Here is a 19,730-nt window from a genome sequence, read left to right on the forward strand (position 1 = left end):
AATAAAATTAGGTATAAACTATTTATGCTTATGGCTCATTTGCACCTATAAACCCCAAAGCAAACTTCAGTGAGAAGCAAGGGGAAGCACAGAGGCACCTTAGATAGTCAGAAGACTGTCAGGGTCTCTGGGGCCATAGGTACAGGCAGCTGTGAGCTGCCACGTGGGTGCAGAACCTGACTAGACAGTCAGAAGACTGTGTCAGGGTCTCTGGGGCCATAGGTACAGGCAGCTGTGAGCTGCCACGTGGGTGCAGAAACTGACTTTGGGTCCTCTGGAAGAGCAGCAAATATTCTTAGCAGAGTCTGCTCTGCAGCCCGCTGCCTACATACTTCCCCCCCACCCCCAATGATGTATCTTCTTTGGTGAAACTGCTCAGTTCTTGACATTCGGCCACATCAGAGCTATGCATTCCCCGTTACCCCTTGGAGAGATTACCTAACTTACTGCTCTAGACTGAACTACCTGGCTTGCCATGTGGAGGTTCATCCTTTTTAGACTTCTCTTTGTTATTGTGTTTATTATCCACATTGAAGGGTCAGAGCCTGGGACCTGGCAGTCTTTTTTTTTTTTTATGTTTGAGTTCAGTTTTTTTTTATTTTTAATATTTTTATTACATATTTTCCTCAGTTACATTTCCAATGCTATCCCAAAAGTCCCCCATAGCGCCCCCCACTTCCCTACCCACCCATTCCCATTCTTTTGGCCCTGGCATTCCCCTATATTGGGGCATATAAAGTTTGCAAGTCCAATGGGCCTCTCTTTCCATTGATGGCCGACTAGGCCATCTTTCGATACATATGCAGCTAGAGACAAGAGCTCCGGGGTTCTGGTTAGTACATCATGTTGTTCCAACAATAGGGTTGCAGATCCCTTTAGCTCCTTGGGTACTTTCTCTAGCTTCTCCATTGGGAGCCCTGTGATACATCCAATAGCTGACTGTGAACATCCACTCCTGTGTTTGCTAGGCCCCGGCATCGTCTCACAAGAGACAGCTATATTTGGGTCCTTTCAGCAAAATCTTGCTAGTGTATGCAATGGTGTCAGCGTTTAGAAGCTGATTATGGGATGGATCCCTGGATACGGCAGTCTCTAAATGGGGACCTGGCAGTCTTATCAAGCTAGTCTCTGCCACTTGTCCCCAATAAGCCAATTAAAGAGAAAAGTAATACAGAAAAACAGACAGGAGATGCATCTACTGTGACCACACTGGAAGAGGAACCGATAGAGGTTAAAGAGGTCCAGTGACTTCCAAGGCCATGTTAGGAACCCTAGCATGGGGGTTAGGTATAAACATAGCAAGTGTGGTATCCATAATTGAACAGCCCCAGGGCTAATTGTAATTGTTGGCACCATTGATCCATCTTTTGGGGACTCTAGTCTATAATTCTTGGGCTCTGTTGTTTCAGTGCCTCTCTCTATGGCTTCTCTCCTGCCAAGGTATTACAGCTCTTCTGTTTCCTTTGTTGTTTGTTGGTTTTTGTTTTCTCAGCTTGCTTAAAATCTGTTAGTAATTTTCTGAGATGTGAGAGATAACAGATACCCTGTGAGTCCTTGTTTCTCTGAAATGCCTTAGTTTACCATCATAATTGATTAGTAGGCTAAGAGTGGAGTTCTCTGTTGGAAATCATCATTTTATTGGAGAATTTTGAAGGAGTTATCTTTTAACCTTTAGTATTGCTTTGAAAGAGTCTAATGCTAATTTTATCCTAATTCTTTATAAATCTGTCACTGCTACTCCACCACTGGATCCCAAACTCTTTTTTTTTTTTTTTTAAATTTAAGGTTCCATAACATTGCTTGATGATTTGTGTGTTTGTGCATACACAGTTGAGAGGACAACTTGCAGTTATCATTTCTCTCCCAGGACTGAACTCTTGGCAGGAAGTGCCTTAGCTTCTGAGCCACGCCACACCAGACCCTGCATTATTTTCTGAATCACTGTCCTCTTCCATTTTCTGTCTTTGAGTTCTGAGGTTAGAGTTAGGCTTCATTAGCTAATCTTCTGTTTGCTGTTCAGTTTTGTTTCTCATTTGTCTTAATCTGGGAGATTTGCTCAATCATTTTCTTCCAGTTCTATTAACTTAATATTCTTTGTCACTTTGAATTTCCAGTAATTTTTCTTTCTCTCCCTTTCCTGCTTTTTTCCCTTTCTTTCCTCTCTTTTCCTTCTCTCCCCTCCCCCACGGCTAGCTTTGAACTCTCAGCATACCTGCTTCAGCCTCCCAAGTGCTAGGATGACAGTCATATGCCATCACAGGCATTCAGTAAGAGCACTAGTTGGTCTTAGAAAAGATCCGGGTTCAATGCCCAGCACCCATATGGAGGCTTACAACCAGTTCAGGCCATCCAATGACTTCTTCTGCCTCAGCAAGCACCAGGCATGCATGTGGTTCATAGATGCCCGTGCAGACAGAACACTTTTACACATAAGACAAATAAATCATCTTTTAAAAAAGAAAGAAAAATACTTTTATTTCATGGATGTGCTATCTTATCTGAGGCTATTGACCATAGACGTTTGTTTTGTTTTGACCTCAATTTCCCCTTAAATCATTTGTTTGTTCCAAATGTTCCCGGGCACTGTTCTGTTTATTTTGTACTCTGCGATCATCAGAACTATTCTTGCATTTTATGTGTTATGAATATTTCCCCTGCATGTATGTTTGTGTATCACATGTGTGCCTGGTGTTAGTGGAGTCCAGAAAAGGCTGTCAGATCCCCTGGAGCTGAAGCTACAGACTGTTGTGAGAGCTGCCACCTAGGAGTCACCTGTGTCCCCTGAAGAGTGACCAGTGCTTTAACCAGGGAGCCATCATCTCTCCAGCCTCTGGTGCTTGGCCTTGTGTTAAGAGCGTTGTTTTCTTCTCAGTGTGGGCTGCTCCTTCACATTTCCAGTAGGAAGGAAGCCTTGACTGATTGGAAGCGGAGTGAATGGGTTGTCCTTGGAGATGAATGTGTTTTGCCACATGGGACCTAAGTATTTTATTGGGCTTTCCAGTTATCCTACATATACAAAAGTCCAGTCTCCCCGGGAAGTCTGAACCTGGCCATTCATACTGTCAGTCCTTGAGCAGGTAGAGGTGGGTGGGAGTGGTGGAGGTCAGGTGTGCAGACTTTAACTCAGAGCTTCTCTTCCACTCATCACTCTCTGGGGGCCCTCGGGAGGGTCTGCTTCAGCACCCCAACCCTAGAAGAGCTCTTCCCCAGCAAGCCTTCAGTACCCCTTTCCCGGCTGTCAGAGGCAGGAGCCCCATGCTTGTGCCTGTTGTGGCGTCTTATCATGGCAGTACCTTAGAGTTGTTTATTAGTCTTTTCTCCCCGAGGGTGTGGATCTGTCTGGTTGGTCCTTTTATCTATAGTACTCGGCATGCTAGGTGTTCTGTGTGCGTCTGTGCCCCAGGCTTAGCAGTTAATTCCTTCAGACCCCTGTCCTCGAGGCCAGGGTTTCTCCCCTGGAGAGGACGAAATGGACTGTGTTTCTGTGGAGGGCACAGAAGTGCCTCATTGGGGTTATTGATCCCCACCCTAGTCAGGCAGACTGACCTGAAATGAATGTTCCTAGGAGATGTAGTCATTTCTTAGATAAAAGTAAGCAAGTTTTTATTTCACATAATTTGAAGAAATATGCAGATATTTATTGGGTCGAGACTCAGCATTAAGACCATGTGGGCCCTTCTTTTTCTCCTTGAACTTGTTATAATAAAAACTTCGCAGTATATTTAAAGTAAATTTACTGTTCTGTTGGTAAATATTTCCCTGTCTTTTAAAAATACTGCTTTTCAAAAGAAACAACACGCTACCTAGAGGAAGAATGATCTGATGTTATCAGCTGTTAGTGACACTGTGAGCAGTCCTTTTGCTTAGTGCTGTGGGTGCCCTGTCATTTCTGAAAGCGTGACTTTGGGTCAAGCTCATTGTGGCCTCACTTCTTTCTTTATTATTTTCTGTTATTTTTAAGGTACAGTCTATTGGTTTTGGAGCTATAATGTATAATTTATTACTGTAAACATTCTATCCATGTAATCCATGTCCTTGTAGCAGTTTGTAAGTTAGGATACTGGGACACAACTGTCACACTCTGGGTCCCGCCATCCCAGCTCCAGTTCAGTATTAACCGCTGTACATTTACCTTTGTGTGCCCTGATTTTATTTTATTTTTTAGCTTTTATTTATATATTTTTATTTCATGCATATGAGTGTTTACCTCTACATATGTCTTTGTACCATGTGTACAGTAGCCAAAGAGGCCAGAGGAGGTCATCAATTCCCCTGAAACTGGAGTTAGGGGTTGTGAGTCACCATGTAGGTGCTGGGAATTGAACCTGGGTCCTCTGGAAGAGCAGTCAGTGCTCTTAACTGCTGAGCATCTCTCCCAGCCCTGCTTTATACCTTAAAAAAAAAAAAAAAAGCCGGGCTTGGTGGCGCACGCCTTTAATCCCAGCACTCGGGAGGCAGAGGCAGGCGGATTTCTGAGTTCGAGGCCAGCCTGGTCTACAAAGTAAGTTCCAGGACAGCCAGAGCTATACAGAGAAACCCTGTCTCGAAAAACCAAAAAAAAAAAAAAAAAAAACCACCTCCAAGAGAGTGCTGGCTTCAGGGCTGCAGTGCAGGGTGTGGGAGGGGAGTGCAGGTTTGCAGTCTGTTCCCGTCTCTAGCTAGTAATCTTCTCTGCTATCGATTTGCCCTTTTCACTAAGGTTGCTAAGGCTGCTGGAATTCACTGTTCTAGGAAATGCTGAATGCTAACAAATTTCAGTGGAGCAATTCAGCCTTTCAGTGGGGCTTTTTTAACAGAGACCTCAGTGTTCTAAGCAAGTTCCATGAAGGGCTAATGGATCTGGAGCTTGAGCTGAACTGACTTTTGCTCCATAGTTGACAGGTCTTATATTCGGGCCCATTATTAGATGTCACAAGCTTTAAAAGCTCCAAATGTGGCCGGCCATTCTTTAAAATTGCACTTATTTGTGTGTGTACATATGTCGATGTCCCCTGATGGGTGTTTAGTGGTCACAGCACAGCTTTTGGGAGTTGGTTCTTCTCCTCTTCCTCTATGTGGGACTCAGGGATGGAACTTAAGTTTGTTAAGCTTGGTATAGGAATATTAACTGGCTGAACCTTCTTGTCAGCCCTGACCCGCCCCACCAAGCCCCCTTTTTTTCGAGACAGGGTTTCTCTGTGAAGCCCTGGCTGTCCTGGAACTTACTTTGTAGATCAGGCTGGCCTTGAACTCAGAGATTAAAGGCTTACACCTCCATGGCCCGGCTTCCACACCTCTCTTAGTGCATTCTATGTTCTGGTTCTGAGTTAAGCTTTGTTAGGTCTTAACCCTTTTTCCTTTGTGTCTTGTATAGGACAATGGATTTTCCTGGTCACTTTGAGCAGATCTTTCAGCAGCTGAACTACCAGAGACTTCATGGGCAGCTGTGTGACTGTGTCATTGTAGTGGGGAACAGGCATTTCAAAGCCCACCGCTCCGTGCTGGCAGCATGCAGTACGCATTTCCGAGCACTGTTCTCGGTGGCGGAAGGAGATCAGACCATGAACATGATCCAGCTAGATAGTGAGGTGGTGACAGCCGAGGCCTTCGCCGCCCTGATTGACATGATGTATACCTCCACCCTCATGCTAGGGGAGAGCAACGTTATGGATGTCTTATTGGCAGCCTCTCACCTGCATCTGAACTCTGTTGTTAAGGCATGTAAACATTACCTGACGACAAGGACGCTCCCCATGTCTCCCTCTAGTGAGCGTGCTCAGGAGCAGAGTGCCCGCATGCAGCGCTCTTTTATGCTGCAGCAGCTGGGACTCAGCATTGTGAGCTCAGCCCTCAGTTCCAGCCAGAGTGCGGAGGAGCCGACAGCCCCTATGAGCTCATCCATGCGCAGTAGCCTGGACCAGCGGACCCCCTTCCCCATGAGACGCCTTCACAAGCGCAAACAGTCCGTAGAGGAGCGGGCCCGGCAGCGCCTGCGACCCTCCATGGAGGAATCTGCCATTTCAGATGTTGCTCCAGAGAGCGGGCCTGCGGGAGTTCATTCCCGGGAGGAATTCTTCTCACCGGATTCTCTGAAAATTGTGGATAATCCTAAACCCGATGGGATGGCTGACAACCAGGAAGACAGTGCCATGATGTTTGATCGGCCTTTTGGTGCCCAAGAAGATGCTCAAGTGCCCAGCCAGTCAGATGGCAGTGCTGGCAACATGGCCTCTCGTGCAACTCAGGTTGAAACGAGTTTTGAACAAGAGGCTGTGGCTGAGAAAGGCAGTTTCCAGTGTGAAAATCCTGAGGTTGGCCTCGGGGAGAAGGAGCACATGAGAGTGGTGGTGAAATCGGAGCCCCTGAGCTCTCCTGAGCCGCAGGATGAAGTGAGTGACGTGACCTCCCAAGCAGAGGGCAGTGAGTCTGTGGAGGTGGAAGGAGTGGTGGTCAGTGCCGAGAAGATAGACCTCAGCCCTGAAAGCAGTGACCGGAGCTTTTCCGATCCCCAGTCCAGCACCGACAGGGTCGGGGACATCCACATCTTGGAAGTCACGAATAATCTAGAACATAAGACCTCTTTTAGTATTTCCAATTTTCTCAACAAGAGCAGGGGGAGTAACTTCAGTGCAAGTCAGAGCACTGACGACAACCTCCCAAACACCACCAGTGACTGTAGGCTCGAGGGCGAGGCCCCTTACCTGTTGAGTCCAGAGGCTGGGCCAGCAAGTGGGCCTTCCTCTGCCCCTGGTTCCCATGTAGAGAACCCGTTCAGTGAGCCTGCAGACTCCCACTTCGTCAGACCTATGCAGGAGGTGATGGGCCTGCCCTGTGTGCAGACCTCAGGCTACCAAGGAGAACAATTCGGGATGGATTTTTCCAGGTCTGGCTTGGGTCTCCACTCTTCCTTCTCCAGGGCCATGATGGGTTCCCCACGAGGAGGGGCCAGTAACTTTCCATATTACCGACGAATAGCTCCAAAAATGCCAGTGGTAACTTCTGTCAGGAGCTCACAGATCTCTGAAAACTCAGCCAGTTCCCAGCTAATGATGAACGGGGCCACCTCATTTGAAAATGGCCACACCTCCCAGCCTGGCCCTCCGCAGTTGACCAGGGCGTCTGCTGATGTCTTGTCAAAGTGCAAGAAGGCCTTATCGGAGCACAATGTCTTGGTTGTGGAGGGAGCTCGAAAGTATGCCTGCAAAATCTGCTGTAAAACCTTCCTGACTCTGACGGACTGCAAGAAGCACATCCGGGTCCACACGGGAGAAAAGCCGTACGCCTGCCTCAAGTGTGGCAAACGGTTCAGTCAGTCCAGCCACCTGTACAAACACTCGAAAACGACCTGCCTGCGCTGGCAGAGCAGCAACCTCCCGAGCACCCTGCTCTGATCGCTCCTCGCCACAGCGCACAGGCCAGTCTGCACTGAAACTAAAACCGCTGTAGGCAGGCAGCTCTTGTCACTGGACTCGGTCTCACTGCCCAGTGGCTCTCATGAATTTCAGCCGAGAGTAAGCAGAGAACTGTTAGGTGTAGCCCTTACTAACCTGCACATTTCTTAGGGTGGAGGAATGCAGTCCTAAAGTAGGTTGTCACTGTTGTTAAGAATATCGAATTTAAAAATGAAAGTGCAGAAAACATTTTAACACTATTTTAAAGCTCTGTGAAGCATTTAATTAAATGTCCTGTATCCTGTGATGGGAGTATTCCATCCCTGTACAGCAATGCAGAACATACCGTGTGTAACCAGGTGACTTGGTGCTATCTGGAAAAAAAAAAAAAAAAAAGGTCCTGGAGGACAAGGCTGTCTGCCACAGATGCTTAAAGTGTACCCTGAGCTAGCCCAGGCCTCTGAAAGTCCTGTGGATTTTTTATTTCTATCTGAGTCGCAGTCACAGACACTGCCCTCTGATGGTGCTCACACTGAGTCCAGGGAAATATGCCCTTGGACTACCAGGTGTATAGACTTTTGAATACATCTCTATGGCATAGGTGTTTTTAGTAACTTTTCTGTTTGTTTTAAGAACTAAAGTTGTAATGGAGTGTGTACTTGTAGGAGTGACAGTGAGGTGTTTCTGTCCGTGCTGTGTTAGCAGGGTTTTAACCAACGTGTATTTCTGATACTGTACTTGTCTGATGTAAGTGGGAAGCTAGTGTCCGTCTTTCCTCTGGTGATACGGAGTCCTGTGTATGGGTTCTCACGGCGCATTTGCCTTTCACGCCATCTGGATGCCCAAGGCCACCCAAGATCAGCTGCCCTTGACCTTGTCACTTCTCACTCCCAAGCGCCATAGAACACCTCTCCTGGGCGTAACCAGTTAGACTAACCACAGCAGCGCTGCTGTAGTTTTCTTCCTGTTGTGTATGCTCTCACAGCTACACCTCAGCTTTCAGTGGTGTCCCTCCTCTAACTCAATGTTGAATCAGACTTAACTGTAGGAGTGTTCATGTCTCCTCAGTTCTTCACAGGCTCTGGAAGAGTCAGGCAGCCTACAGCATAGAATTCACCAAAAATACCCAAGATTCTCGGGGTGGCATTCAGTTCTCTGTCCCCTGATAACCATGCTGCCAGGGCTGCTGCATCCTGACATGCACCCAGGAGAATAGCACAGGTTCATGCATATCTGTAAGCTAAAGATGAACAAGAATGTTTTTCATACTTTTTTCAGAGATACCAAACCATTGTACACAATTCAGAGAAATTCATTAACTTTAGAGAGCCACTTATTTCTGTATATCCTAAAACAAAAATGAGCATGTGTCTTCTCTTAAGCTGGTGTGACCATGAATCTGTGGCTTGACCTGTAATGCTCTGAGAGGGCATGACATCTGAGCTGATTCCCAGGGAAGCAAGCCCGAATGGCAGGCTGGACTCCTGCTGCTGAGCAGCTGTGGGAAAGACCACTGAAGGCACTGGGGTCACTTGAGAAGATGCTGTGCGGCTGATGGTCAGCAGTCCTGTTGAGACACCATGGGGTGGGTCTCTATATATCACCTTTATAGGGACCAGTGGGAGTCAGGTGGGTCAGCATGGAGAACCAGAGCGGCCCTGCTGGGTGAGGAGCCAATATCACAGGCATAGACTAGCAGTTGTCCTTCCTGTCTTAGGGACGTGGTGCTTCAAGTCTGCCCCTCACCTTGGCTTCGATACAAGTGGACTTTGCTCTGGGGCCTGTCCCTGGCGCTCGACGGAGCTTGCCTCTCTGCTGCTGGGTGGACCTGGAATCTCATCTACCTCGTAGTCAGTCTCCATGGGAGAAGCAAGCTTGAGGCCAGTGTCCTCCGACATGCCGTAGCACTTAAAGATTTCCAAGGGTCCCTGGGAAACAAGCCCAGGGTCGCTGCAACCTGGAGTTTCACTGGGATTCTAACTGGGACTGGGGACCTGACTTTTGATTTTTAGCCTTAATTCTAGCCCGGCATAATCATGTACAATTTTTTGGAGGTGGCATCAAGTGTAGGGGAACCCTATCAGGTGCTAACGCTGGCCAAAACAGATTTTAAAATTAAAAATTTGTCATATCCATGCCTCTAAACACGGTCTCCTTTGCTTCCGTTTGGGTTGAAACAGAACAGGGATGCACTTCTGTACTGTACTGCTGCAGTTCGAGCCTCCAAGATAGGACCGCTCCCATCCTTGAGTTAGTCCTGCCTCTCTGCAGTACCCGTGCTGTGGCTGTGTGGGAAGTCCTGCAGTGCAGTGCTTACGGCCTGGCCTTGGGGAGAGTGAAGGTGATTTAAAAGGAGTGCCTACCCGGAGCACAGAGGGAGCAGCAGGTAGACACAGACACAGATCAAAACTGGGAATCCTGCCGTCACTACTGCTGACCTACTGGGCTGACCTGCTGCCTCCTCCCTTGCAGTTTTCCCCCCTGGTAGTGTGCTCTTTCGCCGTGGTTACGGTATTGGGTTCAGGCCCTGTGTTTTTCTGGTTATGGTTGTCCCTCCTCAGGGAGAGGAAAGGGAGGGAATTTGGTGGAGGGCAGTGCGGAAAGCAGAGCCAAGCAGATCCCAGATGCCGAGTCAGCGAACACAAAAGATGCTCCTGGTTAGTGCCCCAAGTCATAGGCCTAGACGCTGTGTCAGAAGCTGTTTAATGCTGGACTCACAGGCGTGGGGCAAGTATGTGGCAAGCCCACCTGCCCATTTCCAGGTCCCCTGAAAACGCAGTAGAGGAGGCCTGCCCCAGGCTCTCACCAAAGTCCGAAGTCCAGCTTGGCTCTGTCCGGCAAGATGTCTCCAGCCCATGAAAGCCCATCTGGTTACAGCTCGAGTTCGCTGGGCATGGCCTCCCCTCTTAGGCCAGCCAGCAAGTTGTTAGCCGCCAGCAAGGACATGGTGTTGCGAGTTTTGTAGGTGGCACTGCCAATGTGGGGCAGGATCACTGAAGGGAGAAGGAAGCATTGGTCCCAGGCCACCAGGACAAAGGCTCTGCCTTAGACTCCTACCATTGCACCCTCTGCCTGTGTCCTACACTTAGGGAGGGTAGATGTTCCCTGTGAACCCCATTTCTGTAGATTGGGGGTCAGAGGAACAAATTCTAAGACCCATTTGGGTCTCCCATCTCCCCCCCAAACACCTCCCCGCAAACACAAGATTTGAACTCTTAAAAAGTATGGTAGGCAATAGGGAGTCACTTGTAGATGATGAAACTAGCCACCAGCTTGGGAGCCTAGCAGCTACCATACCCTGCACCCTTGAAAGTGATGGCATAAGGCTACAGAAGTAGCCCACGATGGAAGGCTGGGTAATACTGTAGGTGCCTCTGGTTTCAATACAAAGCAAATGAAATGATCTCTAAAGAGCTGCCTGCCTTCAAAAGCTGTGTGGGGAGCTATGCAATGGAGATATGGCTAGCTTTCCTGAATGTGGACAGTAGCCCTCACACCACAGTCGATGTTCTTGTAGGCTGGCCACAGCAATCAGGTCAGGATTGCTAAGGACTGCAATAATGTCTTCACTAAAGAGGCAGCAAAGGGGGCTGGTGAGATGGCTCAGTGGGTAAGAGCACCCGACTGCTCTTCTGAAGGTCCAGAGATCAAATCCCAGCAACCACATGGTGGCTCACAACCATCCGTAACAGGATCTGGCGCCCTCTTCTGGAATATCTGAAGAAAGCTACAGTGTACTTACATATAATAAATAAATAAATAAATCTTTAAAAAAAAAAAAAAAAAAAAAAAAGAGGCAGCAAAGACATGTCCAGAATTCAGAGGAACATCCATGGCTCCAGTGCCTCTCGGGAGGCTGGAGACAGAAAAAGAGAGAAAAGGCAAGCGCTGGGGCCAGAGTCGCAGACTGCTCCCAGGGCACCAGCATCCTCAGGACCTGTTAAGTGCACAGTCTCAGGCTGTGGTCCAGACCTGCAGAAGCCCTTAGGGCAGGACCTGACAATCAGTGACTGTCCCTCCAGGAGACTAGAAACAGAAAACTAGAGCAACTGCACTTGCTGACAAGTAGCAATATGGCATGCCTAAGGCTGAAGAGGGGTCCAGACTCAGGAGATGCCTGGGGGGTCTGGTGGCTGGTGAGCCCATGTGCTGGAAAACCTAAACCTGGACTCTCCAGCCACAACACGAGTGAGTTGTTGCTAGAAACTTCCAGATGGTGCCATTACTTTCCCATACACTGCCAACAGGCATTTAGACCGACGTGTTTTCCCCATGAGTAGCTACAGGAGTACGGTCAGCCTCCGTCTAACAAACGCATCCACTTCTTGGATCTGTCTGAGCATGGCATGCCTGTTAAACAGCCCTCACTGTTTATTATTCTGCACACTCCAGTCCCTGGCCGGGTTAGCATTGCCTCAGCGAGCTCCACAGCCAGGCCTGCTCCACAGCGCTGCTATGCACTTGGACTGGAAACAGTACTTACCGCAGTTCTTGAGGGTCAGCAGGGGGTGGCTAGGAGGCAGTGGTTCAGGGGTGGTCACATCCAGTCCTGCTGCTGCAATCTGACCACTGGCTAGTGCCTGGTACAGGTCTTCCTGGTTTACCACATCTCCTCTGGAGGGGACAGTGGTGATGGAGGAAAGGCTCAGATACCCCCTCCACCCAAGCCACCTTTACAACTCACAGAATGCATTTTTTTCACTCACCAAGTACCTACACCAACTTCTAAGGCAGGAACATCTTAGAAAACTACAGGGAGCCTGCCTAAGAGTGACTGTCTTGAGCAGAGCCCTGCCACTTACCAGCTTGTGACAGAGCTAAAAATGTCTTATGGGGCCAAGAAAACCCTATTTCCAGGAATTCTTGGGGGATGGGAGTGCAACACAAGCCCTCTCCACGCTCAGGGCCTAGGAGGCTGCAGTTGTGTTGGGCCTACACAGGCACTTCTGATCTAGCTGGCCCCTAGACCGTGGCCAAGAACCACAGAATACCATCACGTATTTGGCCAAACAAGAGCAGAGAAACCTACCTGCATCCACGAGAGCCACCAATGAAATCAAGAACTAGCTTTCTGGAAACTTCATAGATCGTACACTCAGTACTTTTTGAACAATGGACTATCACCATGCAGAGCCCTATATAGCCTGAAGGCATCCTGGTGCAGGCAGGTGGAAGCTAAGGCTGCCATGGGCATGAACCCTTCTCTGCCTTTCTTTTCTTTTTTCTTTCTTGTTTACTTGTTTGTTTGTTTGGTTGGTTGGTTTGTTGAGACAGGGTTTCTCTGTATAGCCCTGGCTGTCCTGGAACTTACTCTGTAGACCAGGCTGGCCTCGAACTCAGAAATCCACCTGCTTCTGCCTCCCAAGTGTTGGGATTAAAGGCGCGCGCCATCACTTTTTAATCTCACACCCAGGTCACTCTTAGCTGCTAAATGTTGGTAACTTCAAGTAACATTAGAAGTAGGCAGACACTTGAGAAGCACATGAACCCTTGAGGTGGTTTCACCTAGTCTTTCTCAAACCCAATTTAAGGTTCTAAGGAGCTAGATATGGTGGCACACACCTATAATCCCAGCCCTTGGGAGGCTGAGGCAAAAAGATGACAAGTTCAATCCAGCCTTGGCTGGAGTGAGGCTGTCTCAAAAGCAAGGGTCATGGGTGCCAACCAGAAAAGATGGTGGAGGCAAGGATGGGGGCATTGCTCCATCACAGGATCACTGCCCTGAAGTCACTCGTGACAGTGAGTGTTAGGGCTTGTGTCCCCAAGCCCACACAGGCTCAGAACATCAATGAGGTTAGGCCAGGCTCAATAACATGGAAGACTGGCCTCTGAAGGACCGTACAAAGGCCCCACTCTGTAGCAGAGGGAAGCGGGCCTGCTGGGGGCCCCTGGTGACTGGCTCCCAGGGTCACACTCTTGGGAGCCAAGCCCTGAGCAGGTTGGGCTACTGCAGGGAACCAGAAGGCTGGGCCCTGTGCTGACCCATCTTCCTCCCCTGTTTCTCAAAGGGGCTTTCCTGTATTAGAACTGTTAGTTTACAGAGGTTGATAAGACATCCCAAGCTCCCTTGTCACCAACCAATAGAGAGAGAGAGAAACTTCCGATCACTGCAGTAGGCACACCCCTCTCCAGTGCTAGGGAACTCGGGGATGAGGACAACCCTCAGCTACCTGCTGATATTGATGAAGATAGCTGTGTTCTTCATCTTCTGGAAGAAATCCTTGTTGCAGAGCCCCATGGTAGCGGGTGTTAAGGAGCAGGACACAACGATGAAGTCTGACTCTGCGGCCAGCTGAGCAATAGGCACTGAGGGAAGAGAGGTTCATCAGAGACTGACCATCAGGGAGGGGAGGCAAGATGGCAGAGACTAATGTCATGGAGCAGCTCCCATCGCCCACAAAAGAAACCCCCAGGATTCCAGGCAATTCCAGGGCTCTAGAGACTGGGGCAGGAAGGCTACCTTGACTTTTGAGGCCAACCAGAACTCTATAGTGACAGTATCTCAAGAAACAGAATCAGAGGGCTAAGGAGGTGTCTCTCTCTGTAAAGTGCCCATTGCATAAGCAGGAAAGCCTGAGTTTGGATTCCCAACACCCACCTAAAAACCTGGCCAAGTCTGTAATCCCATCCCAGGAGAGATGGAGACAGGTGGTTCCCTGGAGCTCCCGGCCTGCCATGCTAGCCACATCAGTGAGTTCTAGGTCCAGTGAGAGACCATGTCTCAAAAACTATGATGGAGGGGCTGTAGAGCTGGTTCAGCAGTGAAAACGATCATGAGAGTCAGAGTTGGGTCTCAACGGCCATATAACAAGCCACACATCCTGAGTATGCCTGCAGTATTACCTCTCAGATGGGCAGAGACAGACCATTGCCAGGACTTCCCACCCAGATGAGGAAACTTCAGGTCTAGGACCCATGATGGAAGTCTGTGCCCCTGACTGGCCCTCCATGTCTCAAGCAGGTAGACTGCATAACACTTAAGGATCACAGAAACCCCCAGACACGTCAAGGTCATGCATCCTTTCTGTAAAATCCTGTCTGTAAACATCTACACACACACATACACACACATACACACACACTACACAGCACAGACAGAATCCAGGAGAAGTCAGGGTTTTTTTCTTACCAAACTCTGCCTGAAACTCGGCTGCTTCCTGAGGCCTGGGCTGGCGCCCCGTGTAAAGAAATCTCTGAACACCGAATGGTTTCAGTCGTCGAGCGATGGCCTGACCTGGAAGCAAGGATTGCATGACTCGCTCCCACCTCCCAGAGGCCAAGTGCAGCTGACCGTAGCGCTGGGTCCCTTTTTTGTCTTAGTGGGGCTTAGTGACCAGTCCCCAGCCAGTGCACCACCCTCAGGGATGTAGAGTGCCACACTCTAGCAGTGTCACACTCTGGAGGACTGGCTTACACTGGCTTCATATGGTCCCAGTCATCATGACGGCCACTTACTGACCTCCAAGAACCGGATGTGGCATCTCTGAAGATAGGGCTCCAAGAGGTCCCCTCACTCCTTCTGAGCCCTCTACTGGGAAAGCAGCCCTACCTGATTTGACTTTTGGTGGCATTGCCAGCTGCCAACTTGCCCCACAAGACCTGCCAGAGTTTTCCATGCATGCATACAGGTGTGGGCACTTGGGTTCTCAGACTTGTACGCACCCCAGGTGACTGAACTCCTCCATGCTTGGAGGATTGCTGGTTGTCCAGACAGGTAAGCCTCAGTCCCCACCCCCAGGCTGCCTCTGTATACAGGCAAGATGACAGCAGCCTAACTCCCACCAGGCTTCTGCAGGGACAGCACTGAAGGAGGGGGGATCCTCAGCTGCCAACTCTAGAGTGGGACGTAGCCTGCTTTCCAGAACTGGGGTCCAAGGCTGGGGCAGGCTTTCCCACAGAAGCCTGATTCCCATGGCTAGCCCAGCATCTTACAGCCTTTGTGCTAATTAGTAGATGAACTCTGGCTCTCAGCAGGCTGCTCCGGCAAACCAGAGTTCTGGGGAATTCTTGAGCTTGCCTTTTTATTTATTTAGCTACGTACACAGCCTCTCCAGAGGACACCCATTGACCAGCCCTTGGGGTCTCAACCAAAAGGGAAAGCCGGGAGCGGGCAGCGGAAGCCTTACCTATGCGCCCCAGCCCCACAATGCCAACAGTGCTCTGCGAGAGTCCGTAGCCGCACATCCATAAGGGGCTCCAGGAGCTCCAGCCGCCACTGTGGGGAGAAGGACGGTGAGCAGCCAGACCTCAGCAAGAGATGAGGGATAAGGGGCCCATGCCCGGAGCACTCCTGGCCTTGTCTGAAGCTAAATCTGCTTCCAGGTCATAGGGCAAAGGTGGCTGACAAAAGAATGGTTCTTTTAAAGCCAACAGGGATACAGGAAGTGAAGCCATAGGGGAGCTGGGAAATGTGGGGCAGAAGGGTGACCTGCCTGAGGCTGCGCCACCAGGGAGTGCAGAGCAAACTTAGACCTGGGGTTTTAGAACAAGTTCTAGAATCACACAAACAAAAGCTGACCTTTAGGGTGCATCCTGCGGCCGTGCATGGGCCAGACGGGCTTCTCACCTAGAACCCTTGCACCTGATGGGAAAATGCTTTCTCTGTTTCTCTGGTGCCCCACCCCCCCCCATGATGTCCCTGGGCATTATCAAGACAGATCCCTGTTCCTCACACTGAAGAGCCATGCTAGTGTGGTGTGGCCGCCTTGACTCTCAAAGCTAGCCCTCTCACTTGTCAACTTCAGCATCAGGGTGTGCGGCACTACGCTGCTCCCAGCTCTGGGATCCACTCCACTGCTCTCCGGTCAGCAGACTTTGTTTCTCCCTTAGCCTCATCTCTCATGGCTTCCCTTCCCGACCCCTTTAATGAAGCTCTGCCTGTGATTTAGTTTAGCTGATTCCGTCTCCCTACCTCAGAGACAAGGCCTCTGCACCGGGCTGCGGAGCGAGCGCTGCAGAGCACACCTGACTTGCCCAGGCATCCACTTACTTCTTTACTTCCTCTATGGCCTCCGGCAACCGGCGGCAGGTGGTGAGGAGGAGGGAGACGGCGAGTTCTGCAGTGGCATCTGTCAGGACACCTGGCGTGTAGCCCACCCGGATCCCGCTAGGAAGCAAACATCTGGTTGTAACATTGGCCTTGAGCCCCTTCACCAGTGTCTCCCAACAGGTCATTTCCACGACATTCCCGCTGACTGCCAGGAAGCTCAGAACAGTAATGGCCCTCGATCCCATCCCATCCCCCACTGGGGAGTATATGAAAATAGAAGATCAGGGCTCACAGTCTGGAGCGAGGGACGACCTAATTGTCCTGAATTTCTTCATTGGAAAAGGAAATAATAACACTGGCCTTTTCTTCTTCCAGGATATCTCAGAGATCAGAAAGGATAGCGACCATGTCAGGGTATGGTCCTGGGTCACCATGGCTTCTGACCTTCTGGGTTTAAGTGGCTTGTGCCCATGTGGATATTTAGCATTGGCCACCTGGCGCTCTCATGGAGGCAGCAGAGAGCTCCTCTCGCCCGCTCTGCTCATCCCAGCCTCATCCTGGGCAGGCTCTGTCTGGAGTCTCAGTTGTACTCACCGCTTCTTGATTTCATCCAAAGCCAAGTGGTCGACCCCCACAGACAGGGTGCTGATGACTCTGAGGTTGGCTCCTGTTGTGCAGAAAACACGTGTCTGTCCTTGTGGAATTCAAAGCCATGCACTGGGTCGATCCCAGGAATACCTACTTCTCATGTCTTAGATGAAGGGAAGAAGCTGCTATCTCTGTCCCTAGTACTAAGCTGATCCCCCTCTGCCACCTACAACAGACACTCAAGGAGTGTCCCGTCCCAGTTGCAGGACATTCCTCGGGTCATTTCAGGGCTCTTACCCTCACCCACCAGTGGCCTTGGGTCCCCTTTAGCCACATCAAAGGCCTCTCCCCATGGATACTCCAGAAGTGCTGAGGTGGCTGGGTGTGGCCTTCTCATGCACTCTCTTCCACTAAAGTCAAGGCCAGGGTGAGAGTGTCTCTGCACCGAATCTGGCGGCCTTGGGTCTGAAGTGCTCCTTAAACTGCCACTGTATAATCCATAGAATGATGTTCACCCTATCCAGGAATGAGGCCTGGGCCACAGCTGCGTGCACACTCCATGGGTACCCATCGGTGCTAAGCACAGACAGTGCTGGGCCCTCTGCCCTGCAGCACACAGGCCCAGAGAGATCTCAAGGTCACAAAACAAGGCTCTGGCACAGCAGAGAGGTTCAGAGCCCAGGATACCCTCCTCCACTCCCTACCCCATCCCCACTCCCACACAGGCAACACAAGGTCTTTGCCCTCTTGGAGCCTCCCGGAAACTTAAAAGCCAGATTGGGGACAGCATCTGCCAGGTAGAGCTACTGTTGGGGACACCCTCAGAAAACAGGAAAATACTACAGACCAGTTCAAAGGCCGGCTGCAGTGAGCTGAAGTGCTCGCCCCGACAAGACCCCCCCCCCCCCCCCCGACCTCAGAACTTTGCTCAGGCTGACTCAGGACATACCTGCGGCATCCAGAAGTTTCTTGTCCACACGGTCAGAGAGGCGGCAGAGCAAGCCATGGGCCCCCACCACACCTTGCTCCAGATCCTTTCTGGGGATGGGATCATCCGAATTCCACTGTTCCACCTCACAGCTGGAAGCAAAAGGAAGCCACTCAAAGGATGCAGGGAGCCTCCTAGGTCCTACAGCATGCACAGCTAGCAAACATGGCCTTCCACCTGCTATGGCTTTAGGCTAGCCATTGTTAAGGTCATTCGTGGGGAGCCTCAGAACTGTCTGGAGTGTAGTTGGAGGAGGGGGTGAAGGGCTGCCAAAGTGGGGAACGCTGACAAGAGCTGAAGGCTCCTCTGGTCACGGGATCACTTGAGTGTGCTTCCTTAGTAGCCTCAAATGTGAGGTGCTCCTCCACACCGTTCCATTGCATTCAGAGCGCAGTCCAGGTGTGTGACACAGGAGACACCGGTGGCTGGCAGGTCCCCAGGTCCATCTGTCTCTGCTCCTCAACACCAAAAGTACCAACAAAACAAGTCTTTGGGAAAAACTGTACTGTGCTAGAAAAAATTTCAAAACAAGTCACAGTCCCCAAACCATCAGAATGTAATCCCAGCATTCAAAAGGCAGAGGCAGACGGACCTCTATAAGTTCAAGGGCGGCCTGATCTACAAAGCCAGTTCCCCGACAGGCAGGGCTGCTACACAGAGAAATCCTGTCTTGAAAAAAAAATCAGAAAGCAAACAAAGAAAAACTGACTGCTGAGTGCTCTCACCTCCTCCCAAACTGGCATGGTAATGCAAAGCCGTCAAGACAAAGTGACTAGCCTGCAGCGGGTGAGGACTAAGCATAAGGACCAGGCCTGCCACCTGGAGCTGAGTGACCCCAGGGCAAGGTACAAGCCCATCCAGCCTGTTTTCAAGTGAAGCAGAAATTCTAAAGCTGACTTCACAGTCTGTGTTCACAGCTCCTGGCAAGGCTACCCACTAAACAAGGTTCAATAGGAAGAGAACAGTCATCAAATGGCCCCATCGAGTATCCAAGGAGGCAAGCCAATGACTGTCATAGTCCCTGAACTTCTGCCTGCCAGCTAACCTCAGAGGGTAAAATTCACGGCCTGCACCTTGCCCCATAGGCAATCTCACTTCACTGAAACATGGAGACCAATAAATAGCCTGGGGCCCGGAGCAAGCTGCCACCCGGAGAACTACGGCCCCAAACTCCAAGCCAGCCCCTTGGGGACACAGCTGGCAACACCTGAGCAAAGTCCCCATGCGCCAGAGCCACTCTCTCGGGTCCTGGCTCCGCTTCGCCTGCCTGCCAGGCACCCGGCTCTTGAGAGGTGGCCCCCAGCCCTGGGACAGCTCTGGAAGCCCTAGCGGCGTGTCTGGAGACAGACGGTCCACCCTGCATGGGTGCAGGGGTGTCTGAGGTTAGGTGGACAGGACAGCGTGCCAGGTGCACGGCTGCAGTCCCCGTACCGACGCGGGTGCTTACTCTGCGGCCTGGGCGAGCGCAGCCCTGCCCTCGGCAGGCAACGGGCCAGTGACGAACACCTTCATGAGTCGCGCCGGTTTCATAAGACCCGCAGCAGCAAACACGTACCAGGCTGGCCTTGCAGGAGACGACGGAAGTGTGGGCGGGGCCGGGGTTAGGGGCGGGGCCGGAGCTGGGGGCGGGGCCGAGTCCGGGTCCTCTACGGACTGGTATAGCTGTGGCTGTAGCTTTGCAGACCAAGTGTCCGGGATAGAGGCTCTGTGTTAGTGTGAGTTGAGTGTAGGACTTGGAGAGCCTTCTTTGGTGTGTGTGCTTTCAAGAGTAACATGGCCTCGAGACTGTCGAACA

General features: G+C 50.6%; 2 protein-coding genes across 7 annotated transcripts in view; one reads left to right on the top strand and one right to left on the bottom strand.

Moving 5' to 3' along the window:
* The window catches only part of Zbtb5 (zinc finger and BTB domain containing 5), a 24,776-nt gene extending 17,134 nt beyond the window's left edge, over nucleotides 1-7,642 (top strand). For all 3 annotated transcript variants that reach the window (XM_029475869.2, XM_021159762.3, XM_021159761.3), the window contains one exon: nucleotides 5,354-7,642. In XM_029475869.2, coding sequence (XP_029331729.1) covers nucleotides 5,358-7,370 — 2,013 coding nt within the window. In that variant the 5' untranslated portion in view covers nucleotides 5,354-5,357 and the 3' untranslated portion in view covers nucleotides 7,371-7,642. The remainder of the gene's footprint in view (nucleotides 1-5,353) is intronic.
* Nucleotides 3,575-19,522, bottom strand: Grhpr (glyoxylate and hydroxypyruvate reductase). 4 transcript variants are annotated; one of them, XR_003836414.2, is made up of 11 exons: nucleotides 19,383-19,522; nucleotides 17,897-18,027; nucleotides 16,954-17,026; nucleotides 16,360-16,476; nucleotides 15,497-15,585; nucleotides 14,500-14,604; nucleotides 13,541-13,676; nucleotides 11,854-11,984; nucleotides 10,177-10,363; nucleotides 6,681-7,744; nucleotides 3,575-6,542 (listed from the first exon to the last, which is right to left on the bottom strand). XR_003836414.2 is itself a non-coding variant. In XM_021159763.3 (9 exons), the coding sequence occupies exons 1-9, from the start codon at nucleotides 19,463-19,465 to the stop codon at nucleotides 10,242-10,244; spliced, it is 987 nt and encodes a 328-aa protein (XP_021015422.1). In that variant the 5' UTR covers nucleotides 19,466-19,522; the 3' UTR covers nucleotides 10,057-10,241. The 4 variants fall into 4 exon arrangements, 2 of the variants coding, with proteins under 2 accessions (XP_021015422.1, XP_029331731.1); XR_002377715.3 differs by lacking the exons at nucleotides 3,575-6,542; nucleotides 6,681-7,744 and adding an exon at nucleotides 7,753-8,610; XM_021159763.3 differs by lacking the exons at nucleotides 3,575-6,542; nucleotides 6,681-7,744 and having other exon boundaries at nucleotides 10,057-10,363.
* Between the last annotated feature and the right edge of the window lie 208 nt (nucleotides 19,523-19,730).

This window comes from Mus caroli, unplaced genomic scaffold (genome assembly GCF_978045245.1).
Source record: "Mus caroli unplaced genomic scaffold, Mus_caroli_1 scaffold_6, whole genome shotgun sequence".
Lineage (NCBI taxonomy): Eukaryota > Metazoa > Chordata > Mammalia > Rodentia > Muridae > Mus > Mus caroli.

What these genes read in the sequence shown, in the direction of transcription:
- Grhpr (XM_021159763.3), bottom strand. Translation starts at nt 19,465, where the DNA reads ATGAAACCGGCGCGACTCATGAAGGTGTTCGTCACTGGCCCGTTGCCT. An exon ending in GCGCTCGCCCAGGCCGCAGA is followed by an intron (nt 18,028 to 19,382) that starts GTAAGCACCCGC and finishes TTTTGCTTCCAG; the next exon opens with CTGTGAGGTGGAACAGTGGA. An exon ending in TTGGATGAAATCAAGAAGCG is followed by an intron (nt 16,477 to 16,953) that starts GTGAGTACAACT and finishes TTTGCTTCCTAG; the next exon opens with CGGGATCCGGGTGGGCTACA.